At 48.5% G+C, this 18,190-nt stretch overlaps 3 protein-coding genes across 7 annotated transcripts; all 3 read left to right on the top strand.

The window, feature by feature from the left end:
* Positions 1 to 676: 676 nt before the first annotated feature.
* LOC147209359 (uncharacterized) lies at positions 677 to 1,797 on the top strand. Its single transcript, XM_086106051.1, has one exon. It carries the CDS (start codon positions 793 to 795, stop codon positions 1,681 to 1,683), a length of 891 nt encoding a protein of 296 aa, XP_085962177.1. The 5' UTR covers positions 677 to 792; the 3' UTR covers positions 1,684 to 1,797.
* A 1,587-nt stretch (positions 1,798 to 3,384) lies between these two features.
* On the top strand, positions 3,385 to 11,142 carry LOC147209360 (GRB2-associated-binding protein 1-like). 2 transcript variants are annotated; one of them, XM_086105187.1, is made up of 14 exons: positions 3,385 to 3,561; positions 4,273 to 4,400; positions 4,503 to 4,584; positions 5,740 to 5,868; positions 5,935 to 6,097; positions 6,286 to 6,427; positions 6,536 to 7,077; positions 8,209 to 8,291; positions 8,442 to 8,551; positions 8,626 to 8,855; positions 9,867 to 9,963; positions 10,160 to 10,289; positions 10,379 to 10,513; positions 10,637 to 11,142. In XM_086105187.1, the coding sequence occupies exons 1-14, from the start codon at positions 3,487 to 3,489 to the stop codon at positions 10,826 to 10,828; spliced, it is 2,238 nt and encodes a 745-aa protein (XP_085961313.1). In that variant the 5' UTR covers positions 3,385 to 3,486; the 3' UTR covers positions 10,829 to 11,142. The 2 variants fall into 2 exon arrangements, with proteins under 2 accessions (XP_085961313.1, XP_085961315.1); XM_086105189.1 differs by lacking the exons at positions 4,273 to 4,400; positions 4,503 to 4,584.
* A 126-nt stretch (positions 11,143 to 11,268) lies between these two features.
* On the top strand, positions 11,269 to 14,810 carry LOC147209361 (FH1/FH2 domain-containing protein 1). Of its 4 annotated transcripts, none has more exons than XM_086105191.1 (9): positions 11,269 to 12,202; positions 12,271 to 12,411; positions 12,987 to 13,169; positions 13,268 to 13,387; positions 13,452 to 13,595; positions 13,693 to 13,943; positions 14,006 to 14,213; positions 14,291 to 14,399; positions 14,479 to 14,810. In XM_086105191.1, the coding sequence occupies exons 1-9, from the start codon at positions 11,741 to 11,743 to the stop codon at positions 14,547 to 14,549; spliced, it is 1,689 nt and encodes a 562-aa protein (XP_085961317.1). In that variant the 5' UTR covers positions 11,269 to 11,740; the 3' UTR covers positions 14,550 to 14,810. The 4 variants fall into 4 exon arrangements, with proteins under 4 accessions (XP_085961317.1, XP_085961318.1, XP_085961319.1 ...); XM_086105192.1 differs by having other exon boundaries at positions 11,270 to 12,202; positions 13,452 to 13,613; positions 14,042 to 14,213; XM_086105193.1 differs by having other exon boundaries at positions 11,270 to 12,202; positions 13,554 to 13,613.
* The last annotated feature ends 3,380 nt before the right edge of the window (positions 14,811 to 18,190 follow it).

The following is an 18,190-nucleotide window of genomic DNA, read 5'->3' on the forward strand; positions in this document are numbered from 1 at the left end:
AAGCCAAATTTGCGGAAAATGTTTCCGAGCGGAAGGAGGAAGACAATGAAAAGGAGCGGACCTAGGACAGAACCCTGGGGAACACCAGAAGAGACGGGGAGGGATTGTGAAGTAAAAGAATCAAGTTGAATGAACTGAGAGCGGCCAGTGAGATATGAGTGGAACCAACGTAGAGGGGTGTTGGTGATGCCTATGGTAGAGAGTCTGTTGAGGAGGATGGGGTGAGAGATTGTGTCGAAGGCTGCACTCAGGTCAAGGAGGATGAGGACAATATAATTGTTTCATTTTCGGCTAGTGGTGTGCCACAAGATTTTTTTCAATGAAAGAAATGTGCCTTGGCTCGAAAAAGATTGAAAAACAATGGCTTAATGGACCCAAAACGGAAACCGAATCACATTCACCCGCTTCCTGGAGCGTGCCAAAGCTGAGAATCGGTGATTGTGGGTCAAGTTACTGTTTGTACAGTGAAGACTTCATCGCCACCAACATGCAAAACGGCTCCAGCGGGGATCTCATTCGTCTCAGAAGTCACATCCGAAACGTTTGGACTTTGGAAGTGCTCCTGACAAGGTGAGTCACCTTTTGTTTTTTGTTTTTGTTTTTTTTTTATCAAGGAAGGTCAGCAAGCCAGGCAACATGGCATATTCTTCGACGAGTGGCCTTTTATTGCGGGTGGTCGAATCCGCGCCACTTTCTGCTTTCATCTTCACATTCCACACCCGTAGAGTGGATGTTACCTCGGCAAAGGAGAAGTGCTCACTGACATATGTACACGGCCCTGATTCGCGTCCGATGGGAACTGTCCCGTCTGTCCTTTTGCAGATGTCCAACAACTCGAGTGATTTCATCAACTGCTTCCAATCTGGGCCCTTGCGCATCTTATTCATGTGCTTCACCGTCTTCAACCTGCTCACGCTTCCCCTCTTCCTCAACGTCCTGTACATCGTGTACCGTCAGAGCAGGCGGCGGCGCTCCGCCACGGCCTCCCCTTTGTCGTCCGGCGCCACGGTCAGTCATTCCGACATGTTCACCTTCCACATGGCGGCCATGGACGTGATCGGAGTGCTGGCCTCCCTCCTGCGTCTTTACGGCCTCTTGGCGAACAAATACAAACTCGTCACTCACGCTTTTTACATATTTTACTTCATGTGGTACGGCGAGGTGATGTTTCACTCGCTGACCTGCCTTGATCGCTATCTGGCTGCGGTCCATCCAATCACCTACATGGGCCTGAGGCAGGGGCGGGCCCTGAAACTCCGGAGCGTCGTCGTCGCCAGCGTTTGGCTGATTTCCTCCATGAGCACAGCTATAGCATCTGTGCATTATTCTCCCATCGTGGCAATCGCCTTCCTGACTCTTATTTTAATTGTCATAGCCTTCTGCAGTCTTGCGGTTCTCTGTGTTCTCATTCGAAAAGGGCCGGGCTCACAGAGTGCGTACCGGATGGACCCGAACAAGTGGAGGGCTTTCAAAAGCATCCTGATCATCCTGACGGTGTTGCTGTTGAGGTACACGTGGAGTCTGACAACATCAGTATACGCGGTCATTGTGCCATTTAATCACGTTTATTGTTTGTTTGGGGTGCTGGAACTCATGATTTGGGTGCCCGGCGCTTTGGTGTTGCCCGTCCTCTTTCTGTACAAGAGATGGGCGCTGGCGTGCTCTAAACGCAGCACTCGGTGAGTCTGGCGTACTCAACTCGTCACCATTCAGTGATTTCTTAGTTTGCGGGTTTTTTTCTCAATTTGCGAGGATTTTTGTTTCTGCTTTTTAAATGTAATTGCTTTTAAAAATGTGTGGAATCTAACTGTGGAATAAAAGCCATCCTTGTTGCCTTCAAAGTGTGTGCTTGTCAAATGTGGTCTGATGATGGATGGCAGGTGCGCCGTGAAGGCATTGCAAGCGCCTGGAAAACTTGAGATGACCGAAAAAAAAAAGGGGGGGGGGGGGGACAGCGATGTTGCTTGTCGTGAAGTTGGCAGGGGTTCGGTGGCCGAGAGATAAATCAACTCCTCCTCATCCATTCAGTATCTGATTTTCCGTCAATGGTGTCCGAATGTGTGGCAGGAGTCAAATTTACAGGTGTGTTTACGCAAATGCGCCGGGCACACCTCAGTAGACAGCCAACCATAAAGAAATTCAAAAGTCCATTGCGGAGATGCTTTTGACTGAGTGACATCTCAGGTGAAGATGGAGGAACATGAATGGGGAACAAGACCCCATATCGATGATTTTCTTGAATCTCGTCAGCTCCAAGAATGGTTCAGAGCTCGTGCCGAGTGTCTTGCGGTGGTGTGAAAAGAACCCACTTCTGGCATTCAAAAATTCTCCAACCTGAAAAAAACACAAAGGAATAGGTTTATTTTATTGCCGTTATCGTTGAGCGATACACTCGTTTTGGGGCAGTCCGTTCAAATCTGTGGAAATGTATTTTGATGAGGAAAAAAAAAAACTTGAGCCTTCCAGTGCTCTGTCGGTCTAATCAAGTTGCCGTTTTCACCTCTTGCCAGGGTTTATTCGTATTTTATTCGTATTTTGGGTTCTTCTTCATAAGTGAAAGCAGAATAATACGGGAAATGTACTGGTGGATTGCTGTGTCACAGATGAAGCCAGAGCAGAGCCAAAAGGCAATGCCGTCCATTTTCCGGCGGCTCCCACGCGGTCACAAGGAGCCGGTCGTGTTTCGAAAGATCAAGATGGCAGATACAATGGGCCGAAATGAGTTTCCGAGCTCGGGGCTGAGAAGCCCGGTCATCTGCGGAACGGGGAGGGGCGCTGCTTTGCCGCATGGAGGGGAGCTAGCTGAGGTGGCTCGGGGATCCGTTTTGGATGCCTCCTGGTTTTGAGGTTTGAGGTTTTGCTCTCGGATTGTCTCACGGCTGGCCGAGGAACATCTCAAGAAGCCTGCAAGAATTCGAAGCCGTGTTTTCAGGAAGGTTAGTCTCCTCGTCTCCGCTGAGGTTGTCTGCCCCCCCCCCCCACACACCACCCCCTCCCGGCTATCTGACCCAGGATAAGTGGAAGAAAATGGATGGAGTGACACTGATTGCAAATCTATGGAATGTGCTACCTCTGCAGTCATACAACCGAGCGGCACCGCAGGTCAGCATTTACAACCGAGCGCGGAGAGAGGAATCCTTTCAAATTGAATTTCCAGGCGAAAGGTCAGTGGGAGACAAGTCCGTTTTCTTGATGCATGTCCTTGTGAGGGCATCTCGAAAGAGCATGGAGCATGGCTCGCTGTTCCAGGGAGCGGAGGGAGAAGATGAGTGGGAGGAGACTCGGGCAGGAATGTCCCCGTTGTCTGGGCCGGAGGAGGAGCCAGCGGTGAGAAGGAGAAGGCCTCGGGAGAAGGAGGCGGGGCTCACTCACTCGCCAGTGGCCTCCAGCGCAGCTCCCTCGCCGAGGGTCCAGTTTGACTGATGAGGCGCAACTCGAGCGACACCCGATTGACTGCCGGAAAGGAGGATACGCCCACCGCCCAGGATGAGTGGAGCCGCCGAGGTCGTCTGCCAAGGTTGGCTCCGAAAATCGCCACCGGAGAAAAAGCTTCGCCGTTATGTGAGTACTGGCGGCTAGAAGAACGTATTTTTGCTTCCTTATACTCCGTTCCTCCCCCGGTGAGGAAGCAAAAACAAGACTCATCTTATCACGCTATTATGTTTGGAAAGAGGTTTATCCACACACACACACCGCATATCTGGCATACCTGTCCAGTGAGTCGTGTTAATCTCCATCCTTGTTGTGACCACAAGTAACTCTTTGGGGGGTTTTTTTGTTGTTTTTTGGTGTGTTTTGTTTTTAATGGAGGTTAAGGGAGAGTGAGCGTCCGCTACGGTTCACAAACGTTTTCCAAAATAAAATGAGTTGTTCACTCAAAAATGTACTTGAGGTGCGAATGGTTGTTTGTCGATGTGTGCCCCTGCGATTGGCCGGCAACCAGTTCAGGGTGTCCCCCGCCGACCGTCCGAGAGGCTTCAGCTCATCCATGACCCAAATGAGGACATGCGCTATTGACGGTGGACGGTAACTTGGACACTGTTGGCTAAAAAAAAAAATTTAATTAAATAATCCCATTCTGAAAACCGGTCGTTTTGTACATCTGCGCATTTTGATCGCGCTTGTCGACACGCGCACACTCGGCGAGAGCCTTGTGACTGCGGCGGCAAAAGCGTGCGCTCATGTGAAGATTTGGGCTAAAGTTCGAGCGGCAAACTTCATCACACGCTCCCTCTGTGTGCGTGTTATGTAATCCGTTCTAATCGCTCTCAGCTGCGCCTTCTCGAAGGCGATGGAAGGACTTGCTTCCAAGGAGAATGGAAAGGAACGCACACTCAAATATGTGGAAGACCTCCCTGGTCGGATGGTTCCGAAATGAGCGCATCGGTGGTGCCTTGCTGGTAAGATGTGACAGGATGAGGAGGAACAGAGGTCTAAATAAGCAAAATTGAAGGCGGGAAGCGCTTGTGAAAGCTTTCGGCTTTGGTTTTTGGTTTGGATAGCGGCTGGGAAGGAAGTGCTCTTTTGGATCCATTGTGTCCACTTCCTGTCGGAAGAAGGTGGGGGTCAAGAGCGAAAACCAAGGTAAGAGGAAGGAGGATTTGAGAAAGTGTTTTGTTGCATCTGACTCTCAAAACTCGGCTTCTTTTCAGGTACGGGCCACCGCCGGCTCACTTCCTGTTCGACTGCTTCCTCTTCCTGTCTGTTTTTAGCCAGAGACGGGAAGCGCGCTTGGCGCAGTTAGCTTGAAGTATCCTGCGCTTTGATGGACAAAAAACACATAAGATGGAAGCCTCGTTTCATGCGACCCGTAGTAGTGAAAATCCACCACGTGGAGACACCACGTTAGCCACATTTTAAAGATACCGTATTGGCTCGAATATAAGACCGTGACGGCCCTGATTATAAGACGACCCCCTCTTTTTCAAGACTCAAGTTTGAAAAAAAGACTTTTTGAACACCAAGTTAATTTTTATACAGAAAATAATTACAGTACATCTGAAAAAAATGATTATAACAATATATTTGAGAGAAAAAGCATGTTATTTTACCTCATTCAAATCTAAAGTGCACTCACATTCGTAAATGAATGGCTTCTGGTTTTTGAAATGTAAATGACATCATAACTTCTCCTCAGCTGCCGGTTAACCTGGCCGATCTTCGACCCACTTTTCTCCAGATTGTCGCTACGTTTCTCCATTTTATGTTATCTCTTCTATTATTTTCTTCTCTTTTCTTTCTTACCGCTATTATTTATTTTTATTCTTCGTGCTACCGATATTTTTATTTTTATTCTTTGTGACAGGGGTTCACTTTGGCCTGGGGAGTCAAGTTCTGGCGCCACCTCGTGTCATGAATGGGTACAATGTCTAGACCCCCAATATAAGACGACCCCCACTTTTTCAGTCTGATTTCAATGCAAAAAACACCGTCTTATATTCAGGCCAATACGGTACTTTTACCACCCTTTGTAAGTGCTAACGCTGGTAAAAAAAAAAAGGCAACTGAACGCTAAAACAAAAGAGAATTAAACATGGGATGTTTCAACACCCAAGTGGTCAAGCGGGCCGTTTCATTTTGGCGAATGAAAGTCCGCTAGCTTAATGCTAACAAAGCGTATCACATACTTTGCAGTGAGTGACTCGCGTGTGTGCGTGAAACAGGATCCGGGCTGCCATGTCGCGCACATCAAGCGCAGCAAAGTCACCCCAAACAATTTGTCGCCACGTCCTCTTGCAGGCGTGGAAGAGGCGCTGGTTCGTGCTGCGCAGCGGCCGGCTGAGCGGCGAGCCTGACGTCTTGCAGTATTACAAAAACCCGCATTCCAGACGGCCTATCGGAACCATCAACTTGAACTTGTGCGAGCAGGTACGCAACGCACGGCGCACGCAGCGACCGCGCGAGACGGTTGAGGTCGTCTTTCTCCTCCTCCAGGTGGACGCCGGGCTGTCGTTCACCAAGAAGGAATTGGAGAAGAGCTTCGTGTTCGACCTGAAGACGGAGGAGAGGACGTGGTACCTCGTGGCCGAGTCGGAGGACGACATGAACCGCTGGGTGGCGGCCATCTGCCTGCTATGCGGCTTCAACCCAACCGAAGGTCAGTGAGACACATCCGAGGAAGTCTGTTTCGTTAAAATCGAGCAACTGCTCAGATGTGAAGGTCAGTTTGCGTGCAGATTATTTGCACTTGCAAAAGCAATTGATCACACATCGCTCCCCCAAGATAACGGTCCTGAGATAAACATTTCAACTTAATTCTTACATTATTTTTATTTTTTTTTGCAGTTCATGACAGCCCTCCCGTTTCCACGGGAACAACATCTGCCCCGCCCCCTCATGACAGAGCGAGATTGCACCCCCTGGAGGCCGACAGCGGTCGTGCGCACGAGGACTATCTGTGGCTGGCGCAATGCCAGACTCGTGTCAGGTAAAAGAGCAGGAAGCCTCACTTTCCATGTGGCGCCGTTGCCGTGGCGATAGTCACCCCCCCATTGGTTGTGACCGCTGAGTGCGCTTGTTGGCTTTTCTCCTGCAGGTCCCCTGAAGGTTCCTCCCCCTCCCTGGAAAGCGACAACGGTGACCAGCTCTTCCCCCCTCCCCCTCCGTCTTCCACCTCCTCGTCTTCTTCGTCCTCGCCTTCCACTCTTCCCATCAGCCTCCCCCCTCCTTCCTCCAGTTCCCGGACGGCGCCGTGGACGGCGGCCCCACCGACGGCCGCCCTCAGCCAATCTCTGGACTCCGGCGTGACTCCTTACCTCCGCTGGGGAGGTGGGAAGCCTCGCTGTCACCCCTCCCCCCACCCCAGGAAGCACTCTCTGGATTTCCACCTGCGTCCCGTGGCCATCCCCGTCTATGACGCCGCTCCATCCGGCGGCTACCGGGTGCCCCGCTTGGCATCCGGGCCTCAGCCGGCTCCCGCTCTGCGGCCCTCCTCCACGCCGAGCGTGGCACCCCTCAGCCAGGCGGAGCTCTGTGCCTCCACGCCAGCCCCGCCCCCGCCGCCGCCGCCGCGCCCGCCCAAGCCTATCGCCATCGCAGCACCAGGAGAGAATCCCACGGGGGGCAAGTCCCTCTCAGGTGAGCTGTCCCAAACATTGTTTTTGGCGGTCTTTGTGTCAAGCTGTCACTTGAGGTTTTTTTAATCGGTTTTAGTCATGTTCATACTCGTTTTAGTTTGGTCAAGTTTTGGTCGGCAAAAAGTCTGAGCATTTTAGTCTTATTTTAGTCAGAATCGTCCATGACTATTTTAGTCTAGCTTGAGGACGTTTTAGTTTATCCATCCATCCATCCATCCATCCATCCATTTTTCGATCCACTTATCCTCACAAGGGTTGCGGGGAGAGGGTTGGGGGGGTGCTGGAATGGTGGCAAATTCAGGCGCAGAAAGAAAACCCGCTGCCGTACTTTTGCTTTCGCCACAGATGCTTCTTCAACTCATGCGGCTGGTCAACGACCCCATCGAAGCACCCGTGGCGAAAGCCAAGCTGTTTTTTGTTGCGTCTCGCTGATGAAGATGCTTCATCCTAATTTTTGTTGATGACAGCAAAAGTAATCCCTAAAGACCTCCATAATTGTGCTGGAGCTGAACAATTTGGAAAAATAATTTTATTGCAACCCCCCGTCCCCACCCCCCGTCAATATTTGCCATTTAACATGTGACTTTTTTTTTATTCCAAGCTCCTCTTCCCACTTATTTTTTTTTAATAAACACAATAAATTTGTCTGCAGTACAATTTACTATCAGATTTTTTTTTCATGCTGAAGGTTTCGGTTTCATCGGTTAAGCTCCTACTAAAATAAAGGCAAATAAACTTGACAAGCAGTCAAACATACATACAAAATGACAGCACGGAGCGGCAAGGAGCTGCTTATGGCCACAACTCACAGCCAGACACTCAAACAGGAGGCGACGTGGCCAACAACAACCCGGCTCCTGGTGTTTCTGAATAGGTCACGCATTCAACTCACGAATACGACAGTAGGTACAATAATTACACGAAAACCATGTGGTTTAATGTTTTTTTTTTTCCAACATTAACTCAGTCACTGGAAAGCCAGTAAAAACGGCTCTTTGACATCAAAGACATGGATGGCGGTGAACGAGTTTGGCATTTCAATGGCAAAAAAAAAAGAAAGAAAAAAAAGCCATTTGCCCATTTTCGACCCTCTTGATGTTTTTCCTGCTGTTGTGTTTTTGTTTGTCTTCAGGTTGTGAGTCGCTGTCCGCCGCTCGCTCTCTGTCTGACCGAGCGAGCATTTTTGACTTCAGCGACAGCTTCAACAGCTACTTTGTGAGTTTTTTTTTTTGCGGGAGCAACAGAAATGATCACTCGGTTCCTGATTTGGTATTAATTGCGCAATCTGAAATCCAACCATCCCCAAATGTTTGGGAGGCGCAAATGTTTTAGTTGGACCTTGACAGGTTTGCCGTGCAATGTCAGTTTAATAAAGGCATGGTACCGCTGGGCAGCGTTTGCTCCGAAGACGATGACGCGGACCAAAATTACGTTGCCATGAGCGCCGCCACCACGGAGCCGCCGCTCGCCGCACGGTTCGTTTCGTCAACAAGCGCGAGTCTCATGATTGCGTCTTCGTCGCCCCGCCATGAAATTTTCATCCTTTCAGACCCTCGGAGGCATCCGTTCATCGCCAAGAGGTCAACTACGTCCCCATGACCCCCGCCGCCGCTCGCCCGCCCGCCTCGGCAGACCCGGCGTCTTTTGGGAGGCAGGTGCCGCCGCCCGCTCACACGGGCTTCCGTAGTACCCCACTGACACCCGCCACGCCCCCTGCCCCTCCGATCCGCGAGGCCCTGCCGCCCCCCATCCACCGCGATCTCAAGCCGAGGCGCAGCGGTGAGGGTGCAAGATACACACTACTTCACTGAAATCTACACTTTATTCCCATTGTTTTTGTGGGTTTTACTCGATGTATTGTATTTGAATGCCCTCTCGTGTGGGAAAGGAGAGCTACAGTCCCCAACGCACTTTCCAGTTGTTTCAAACACAAACACAATGAAAACACATGTGACTGATCTAAATTAAGCTACATCGGTGCTTGGCACCAATATGTCACCAGATTGCGCCAAAGCACTAGTTTTATATGATATGTCCCATTTTTCAATGACTGACGGATGATAGTCCCCCCCCCCCCCCCCCCCCTCGGCCCCAAAATAAATAAATAAATAAATGGATATCCACAAATAAGCAAATTGGTGAATATGCAGCGTGCTTCTGTAATGCCAGCAAATGTGGGAAAGGAGAGCCACGGTCACGGGAGCACTTTTCAGCCGTCGATTGAATGACAGGATAAGAGTAAAACACGTAAACACAATGAGCACGCGCACACACACACACGCGGAGTCGCTGCTGTCTGCCACAGATCACGTCCATGCGCTCACACGACACCCCAGCATGGATCTTCAGGCACCCGTCTTACACACAGACAATATCAACAGCGTTTTCTCTTCATGACATCATCAAGCTGGTTATGATAACGACACAGGAGGAGCTAAAAGGATTTGTTTAATTTTAGAAATTAGGAGGTGATGCAAGTCAATATGGTACTTCAACATGTGCAGCGTAAACAAATATATGCTTTTGTTGAGTTTTGACAGAAGTATGACAGTATGGTTAATGTTGCATGTTTGGTGTTCTGTTGTTTTGTTATTTGATGTTGAACGTTCTGCAAAGCGCTTTGTTTCAGCTACAGCTGTTGTGAAAGCGCAGTGTAAAGAAAGAGATATTTACTTATATTTGCCTTTTTTTTTATGCTGGTTAAATATATTTCAAAATTCTGTTTGAATATCTTTAATAAGTGCATCTCAACGCGTGTCAAAGGGATAATTTTGTCTGTGTATCTCCTAGGGAAACCAGCTCCTTTGAATCTCCCCCCAGTGCAGCAGGAATGGCAGGAAGTCCCGCCCCCTGTGCGCTCACCTGTCACTCGAACCTTCACCAGAGGGTATGTATCTGCTGGGTGTCTTCTGACATCACTAAAAGCCGACATTCATGGTTGAAATGCTTGCTGGATCCCAACCAAAACACATTAAGCGCGCCCCCTTGTGGCAGCACAATGCGTTACAGCAATCTCACCGTCCAGCTGCGAGGCGCTCATTTGTCTTGCCACTTCTTATTCATGTCTTTGCGTGGCGCGTCAGCCCACCCGGTCGCCATTCAGCCAGGCCGACCTCGTCCCACAGTTCGTCTCCCTCCTCCGACTCGGATGATCCCGATGACAGCTACGTTGCCATGACGACCAGCGGTCTCAGCTTCAGCGCGGGAGAGCCCGTAAATAACGCTTTCTTCTCTCTCCTCCTCGCAATGGATTCCTCCCCTCTTTTTCAGTTCATTTTTCTTCCCTTCCTGTGTGCCCGCAGTCTCTAAGGCTCATGCTTCACCGGGCCTCCGAGGGCGGGGCCAGCAGCCCGTTGGCCCGGCGAGCCAGAGGCAACAAACAGGTGGAGTACCTGGACCTGGACCTCCACACGGGGCGATCGACACCAACAAGACAGGTAACAGTATTCCGAGCTGCCGCTTGTGGGGCTGAAAAATGATTTGCAATAACTTGGACTTTTATATAAATGAGCTTGCATCCCAACATGTGTGAGAATCTTTTTTGTGTCGTGACGCTTCAGAAACGTTGCCCGGATGACATCGACGGAAGAGGCGACAAGCCGGCCGAGGGTGCGGAGGAGTGCGCCCGGGGCGTACGCGTGCGCGTCGACTACGTGGTGGTGGACCCCAAGAGGACCAAGGCCCTGAGGAGCACCAGGGAGGCGTGGCATGATGGGAGAATGTCCACGGAGAAGTGCAAAGAACACAGCTGAGAATTTTTAAAAAAAAAGTTGGGTCACATGAAGATCAAGAGTCAAATCTGAAGCCGATCGATGATTGAGTAGTAGCGCTTAGGATCAACTAGATTGATTTTGGCTGTGCGCGACTTGATGTGAACAAAGCGTGATTGAAGAAATAATCCACCCGTGGTCGGGTCAGAGGACGCATGGATCACTCCTACTCCGCGGATGTTAGCGTTGTTTTTTTTGTTTTAGTCCGTCATTATTTCTTGGCATGAACGACAGAATCTTGTTTAATTTATTGTTTTGTATTTGAATAAAAACATGCGACATCCGGCAAAGGCGAACATCCCAAGCTCACGAGTTTGTCAAGATGCAACTGGAAATCCGAGCGCTGGGCAATAACTGCAATTTTGGCTTTGCGTCGTCCCTTGAGCGCGCCCGAGCAAGCGAGATCAAGTGTGATGAAGGGCGGCAACCTCATTAAGTCCGCAAGTCAACCATGCAAATGTCCCCGGAGAACGCCGCCATATCTCGTCCGTGCCTTTTCTTGCTACCTTTTCTTACTGGAATGCAAGTGAACAGCAAGATGAGTGTCGATCAGAGCGGACGTGTCTTCGTATTTCGTTGTTTGCAAAGTTTGGACGAATGAGACTCCGGACAGCGTCGATCTCGGAGCGGTTGGTGTGTGTGCGCGCAAGCGGCAATTGCCCCGATAAAATGCCCGATAAGGAAATGAAGGGAAAGGGCGCAGCTCAAATCAACTCCAGCGACGCACGGGCTCTCTCTCAGAAGGAGGACGTCCAAGTGGTCTGATGTTTCCCCATCGGTGGCGGGCGCGAGACTTGCTGGATCTCGTTCAAACCGGTGGACTTTGTCCAGGTTCCGATTGAAATTTTGAAGTTGAAGCGACCACCTCAATGCGGTGAAGGAAACGCACGCCACATGATGAAGGAGTCGCAGCAAAGCAAAGAGACTCCCCCGACGGTTGACTTTGACCAAGCCTGGCCCCTCCAACCCGCCGCTCGTCTCTGCCTTAACGCCTTGGACTTCACGGACCTCTGGGATGAGGAAGACGTGGACGCAGACAGCGCAGAAGGGGAAGCAAGCGACTCGAGCAAGGAAGGATCCCGCGGTGTCTCAGCACCTCCGCCGCCCCCTCCTCCTCTTCCTCTCGACCCCCAAATCTTCACGGGCTCCCCCAAGAGCGCTTCCGCTAAAAGCGGCACCCTGAAGCTTCACTGGCGGGCACTGCAAAATGTGGCCCCGCTTCCCAGGAAGACTCGCTTTGGGACGCAGACCATCTGGACCGCACTGGAGCCGGTCCATTTGGATACGGCGCGACTGGAGTTCCTGTTCGAATGGAAAGGCAAAAGCGCTCGCTTCAGTCTCGCTTGTGGCCAGCGGGTAAGAGTCGTCGCCAGTAAGTACGAAGTGCGGCCGCGTTCCTGCTGAGCGTCTCGCTTGCGAACCAGAAACAAGCCTCGGTCTCGGCGTTGGGGATGAAGAGGAGTAACAACGTCACCATCACCCTGAGCGGCCTGCCTCCCCTCCACCTCCTCCCGCCTGCAATTCGTAACATGGACGGCACCGTCCTGGACCGCGAGGACATCCAGGTGCGGGGGGGGCGCTCGTTCGGTTCTTCACCGACTTCCGATGCCGTCGTTATCATGTTTCTGTCGAACTAAATGTTTTGGATCCCAAATATTGTAGACTCCAGACAAGAACTCCGTAACAAAAATGTTTAATGTACAAAAATCGCACCGACGAAATGGTAACATAAAGGGCTGGTCAAAACAAGGACCAGGGAGCACTAAAACTAAACGAGAATTAAAAGCGCTTTCACAAAAGGCAAGGAAGGAAAACAAACTTGAGACTACAAACGAAAAACAAAGTATCGAATACACGCAAGCAAACGCCAATTCACAAAAACAAAAACCATACAAATCCAATGGTACCGACATACCAAGAGCAAAAAACGCAGATGTCTATGAGCAAAAGAAAGCAGCAAGGCAAAACAAAACTCTGACAACCAGCTGACAGTTTGTGGGTCCTGAAATGCCGAGTTCTTTAATTGCAAGATTGGCAGCGGGTGTGCAAACAGCAAGTCTGCTCAGTCTGCCACCTGCTGGCAAGACCAGGAACAGGAACGTGACAGTCCTTTGGTTTTAGGCTTTGCTCTGCCTTGCAGCGACTTCGGACGCTGATCCCAACGGAGGAAGAGCTAAGTCTGATCAAGGGGGCCAAGGCCCAGAATCCGAACTCCCGTCTCGCCCCGGCCGAGCTCTGCTTACTGACTTTGGGGGAGATCCCTCACCTGGACCGCAGACTCCAGCTGTGGGCCTTCGTGTTGGATTACGACACCTTGGAGCAGGTGAGTGCCGACCAGGTTATCGGACGTGACTCAACTCGAGGGTTCTTTTGTCTCCGCGAGTCACCGCGTTGCCGCCTCCCACCCTCACCGTTTGTTAGGAAATCGCCAAGCCTCTCTTCTACCTGAAGCAGGCCATGGAGCAGCTGGTCGCCAGCCAGACCTTCAGACATGTTCTCGCGACGGTGCTGGCCATCGGTAACTTTCTCAATGGATGTAAGGTGAGCGTGATGGTTGGGATTTGTTCCCTCCTCCGGTTGTTAACCGCCGTCCGTTGCGCCGCAGGCCCGCGGTTTCGAGTTGAGCTACCTGGGCAAGCTGTCTCAAGTGCGGGACACTCGTTCTCGCCAACCTCTGCTCCATCACGTCTGCGTGCTTCTCCTGCAGCTCTACCCGCAATCCTCGGACCTCTACTCGGACCTGACGACCGTGAGCAAAGCCGGCAAGGTGCCGTCGCGTCCTCTCTCAACGCAAATTCCACCGTCAAAAGTTCAAACGCAGTTCAACTGGTCCCGCGTATTTACAGTGCGACTACTCCTCGGTCCTCGCCAACCTGGACCGCCTTGAGGCCCTGTCCAAGAGATCATGGGAGCAGTTGAAGGTTTTGGATAAAGCAGACGATTTAAAATGGGCAAAAGGGGAGAAGAGACGACTTGTCGGCGGAGGGGAAAGTCCGGGGCTCGGCGGCACGCTTCGTCACAAGCTGCCAAATCTTCTGGAAGAGTGTGAGGACAGGACCGAGGTCCTGAGAGCCGTACACCGTCGGGTTATCAACAGGTTGGTTTGAAGACGGAGCCTTCTGTTGACGGCGCGTCTGAAAAACAAGCGCATTTTTCCAGGTTCCACTCCTTTCTTCTGTTCCTGGGCTACTCCAGAGCGATGGCGCGAGAAACCAGAGCCGAGGACTTCTGCAAAACCATCAGTGACTTCTCTCTGGAGTTCCGGGCCGCTCGGCAGACGGTCCACCTTCAGAAAGAGCGCGCCGCGAGAAGCCCGGTTTCGAACGCCCCAACCAGAGGGGCCAAATGTCAGCAATCTCAGACAACGGTACAGCAAAATGGCGCGCCTTCACGGGCAGTTAGTCCGACAAGCGGTGGCTCACTGGATCTGTGTCGGTTGGCTAGGAAAGCCAGGAACATAGCACGCTGGAGGAGGTGCTGAGAACGTCCGAGTCCACCTCCAGGCCGGATGTAACTCTGCCTCTGCGCCGCAGGAGGATGCCAAACGTGCGAGGTAAGGCTTCTTTCGAAAGTCTTTTATTTTTCTACCAAAGAAATAAATCCTTTTTTTTTTTTTTTTGTACCCGGGCCAGGTCCTAGTCTTGATAAAATTCAAGGGGGAAGCTTGCTGATAAAAAGCGAATACAGTTTGTCACATGTGTAGTAAAAGTGGTCGCAGAACCGTGTGTGTGGCCTTTTTTGTTGTTGTTTTTTTTTTGTTTTTTTTTTTTGCTTTAGTCGACAAACTGACTTGATGATAAACAGAAGAAAAAAAGACTTTTCTGAACAATTAAGTGCCATTTCCATCAATGATTGTTCTTTCACGATCATTTATCAACATCATTTTAGCCACGTTCCTCAACCTTTGTTCATGTTTTATTCCTCCTTTCAAATAAAGCTTTGTTGTTTGACATTTACAAGCAAGGAGACAGAAAATGCTCCTGTGTTCTTTTGGTGCTACCGCATGCGGTGTTATCGTTGATCAAGGTCAAAGTGACCTTTGCGATTGACACAATATAAAGTTAGCCATACCAAAGTACATGATAGGCTACTCGTGTTTCCAGATGCTACCGAGTACCGTGATGATAAATATTAAACATTTCATCCGTTTCAAAAATGAGATGAAAAGGCAGTGGTGCATTCCGTGGGTGTGGACTACGATTACAAGGGAACTAGGAATATTTCACGGATGATTTTTTTTTTTTTTTTTTAAGAATCAGTGAAAAAAAATTTTAACTCATGAAATTCAGCCAAGAATTGAACAAGTTATGACTTATTTTCAGTGTCAATGCATTGCTTGATAGGAACGTCACTACGGTGAGAAATTTGCCTTTATTTTCCAATCAAACAAAGAGATTTGAGTAAAAAAATATAAACAAAACATTTGCAAAAAAAAAAACGCATTTTAAAAACAAAACCATTATTTCCAAAATTTACAAAAGAAATCTCGTGAATCTATTTTGTTTGACATTGTGTAAAATAACTTCAAATCATTGTCTAATTTTCATTCAAGTACAAAAGCACATACAACATACCAAACAAGCTGTTCAGGTGCCTTCAGGTGTGACAAAAAAAAAATACAGTAAAATCTCAAGAACAATCTCAAAATGTAGATTTTATACAGGCGTAAACAGGCATCATTGTTGCTTTGACTGGACAAACAAAACAAAACATCACACTGTCAAGTCAGTGGACAGCCACACAGTGAGTGAGTTCGTGAATGGTAAGCACGAGTTGATTTATTCTCTGCGTCGAATTGACGCTTTACTCTTTGAAGCAGTGAAGCATCTGCGTCTTGTTTGGAAACGCCGCAGAAAAATAGGAACGACTTCTCTTTAATCATGTGTTCTTAAAGACGTTACCATACCCTCGTTTTACACTCGCCTCAAGAGCCAAGAATGTGTTCGTGTTGGAGCCACGGGCCATTTGTCTAAGTAGTTTTCTTGGTCTCCACCCAGACACAAAGTGGAAAAGGGAGTTTACGTTTGTCCCTTATAACGAAAAAAAGACAGCCTGTTATGTACAGTAAAATCAAAGGGCCTGCGCCGCCTTGTGGCCAGACGACTGTCAAACGTAATGTCATTTTACCTCAGACTCCGCCTTTAGCCTCCAATTGGACGTCGACGTCACCGCCATATTAGATGTGGCACAACCGGAACGATATGTAATAACATGACTCCTTCGTTTGCCGCTTGGAGAAGGAGCAGCTGTTTTACGATCACATCTCATCGCATGGGATGGAGACGGAACAATTTGAAAACATTTTCGAACATATTTTGTCTTACCATTTTGCAAATGAAACTCAATTACACTATTATTATTTGATTACTTTAGTCCAAAGTAACTACCTTGATTGTCGTCACTTTCTTAGCTAACTTTTCTCAGACTATACAAATTTTCCAAAGCTACAACAGTGTGAAATATCTACAGCGATGTCTATTAGTACAGTAGTAGTCAAATGGCTGACTGAATACAAAAACGATTAAAAATGTAAGTTGAGGGGTTCGTTGTTTTTTTTTAGCGGATAGCTCTACTTTACGAACGGCAAAAGGAGAGATGAATCCTTTAAATGCAGTTTTATAAAAAAGGGAGGAAAAAAAGACGTTCGAGAACACAACTTTTTCCGGTAACGAAAACACTTCCTGCTTCTCTTCAGCCAATCAGACGCAAGCAACATAAGAATGTTTCAACAATTATTAAACAGAATATAATTTAGGTAACTATAACCTAAATGAATATAATGCTCAAATATAAAATGAAAATAATTAACAATTTAACATAAGCTTATAAAAAAGAATATTATAAATCTTGGTTTTAACATAAGCTTCCAAAAAGAAAATTATAATTCTTGTTTTTTCAAACATTTATTCGCGTCCAGTTTGTATTTAACTGAAATGTGGAGTGCATTTTTCAACAGAGTGTGAACGTTTCAGCCCTGGGGGTAGACCGTGTAGCAGAGCCGTCGGTGTGTTCCGTCTGGTGCTATGTTTACAGTCATGTGCAGCGAGCGCTGTGCAGCCAATGAAGGGGCAGGAGGAGGCGGCGGCGGCGGCGGCGGCGGCGGCGGCGAACGGGCAAAGAAAAAGCCCTTTTTAGACGAAGCTCATGTTTGGTGAAAGAAAGTCAGTGTGCGCCGTCACACGTTTAGAATCAACTCAGCCGATATATACATACAGCAAGTCGGTATACCACAAGCGTGTCAACTGTGGGCTTTCTGTACTCCGCGGCCGCAGCTCAATGCTAACACACATGATGACAGAACAGGTCGCGCCATTTAAACCAGTTTTTTTTATTCTAATTTACAAACTGTTAAAAGCTGTATGATTACATAAAGGAAAGCCAACGCGATGGAAAACGACTCACCCTTTGTAAACGGCAGAACTGGCATGACACGCAGGCAGAAACCAACTTTTGGAAAGAAAATTGCAGTAGATTGCCAGGTCGATGTCATTCCTTCAAGCCGTGCCATATAGAACAGAGATATGGGGGAAAGGTGGTGTAAAGATGGATTTTACAGCCAGAGTAAAAGTAAAAGGGGCTGCAATGAGATTAGAGGTAGCTATTTCGTTAGCATGATAACACCAAACCTGCCGATTTGGGAAAAGAGCCTGTGGCTTTCACGGTTTATTTGGTATGGAAGCGTGTTGCTGCCACACCAGGAATAAAAAAACTTATCATGTAAAATGTGAAGGTTTATCATGTAACGTGTTATATTATTTTGTTACGTTATTATGACTTCAAGACGGTGCCGTGAGAGTGGCGGCCTTTACAGCAGCTCCTATACTTTTGTTCTTCTACTTTCTTCCTTTCATAACTTTGCTGCTGTAAATTGGGAATTTCTCCATTGTGAGACGACTGAAGGTTTTCTTATTCTTATCATTCTTATGTAAAAACGTGATACTTATCGTGTAAAAATGTGGTACCATGTAAAAAAAAAAGGTGAAAATTAACCAATTAAAACGTGAATTGTATCGTGTAAAGTACAAGATGTGAACAGGTCGGCCTCGCGGAGGACTCCCCAACTTCTGTTGCAACCTTGGTCCCATCCTGCAGCAGGAGGCAGAGGCGGGTGCTTCCGTACGATATGTCCGAATGCAACGGCGCTAACCCTAAAATCTAAAATCACATTATCCATTTTGTTCCAACATGACAAGCTTTTTAGTCACGTTTTTACCCGATAATCTTCATGTTTTTCAATGTTAATTTCCACATTTTTAAATGAAAGTATCATTTTCACGTTTTAAAGTGATAATGTCCCCGTTTTTATGTGTTAAGTATCACGTTTTTCCATGATAAGTTTTGTGC

Source organism: Hippocampus guttulatus, chromosome 2 (genome assembly GCF_054856545.1).
Source record: "Hippocampus guttulatus isolate MCC_2025c chromosome 2, RoL_Hgut_1.0, whole genome shotgun sequence".
NCBI lineage: Eukaryota > Metazoa > Chordata > Actinopteri > Syngnathiformes > Syngnathidae > Hippocampus > Hippocampus guttulatus.

Bases quoted from the DNA above. Each gene is read 5' to 3' on its own strand.
- LOC147209359 (XM_086106051.1), top strand. From the start codon at position 793: ATGGGAACTGTCCCGTCTGTCCTTTTGCAGATGTCCAACAACTCGAGT.
- LOC147209361 (XM_086105190.1), top strand. From the start codon at position 11,741: ATGATGAAGGAGTCGCAGCAAAGCAAAGAGACTCCCCCGACGGTTGAC. The intron at 13,170-13,267 runs GTGAGTGCCGAC...ACCGTTTGTTAG, and splicing joins ATTACGACACCTTGGAGCAG to GAAATCGCCAAGCCTCTCTT. The intron at 13,614-13,692 runs GTGCCGTCGCGT...GCGTATTTACAG, and splicing joins CCGTGAGCAAAGCCGGCAAG to TGCGACTACTCCTCGGTCCT.
- LOC147209360 (XM_086105187.1), top strand. From the start codon at position 3,487: ATGAGTGGAGCCGCCGAGGTCGTCTGCCAAGGTTGGCTCCGAAAATCG. The intron at 4,401-4,502 runs GTAAGATGTGAC...TGGTTTGGATAG, and splicing joins GCATCGGTGGTGCCTTGCTG to CGGCTGGGAAGGAAGTGCTC. The intron at 6,098-6,285 runs GTCAGTGAGACA...TTTTTTTTGCAG, and splicing joins CGGCTTCAACCCAACCGAAG to TTCATGACAGCCCTCCCGTT.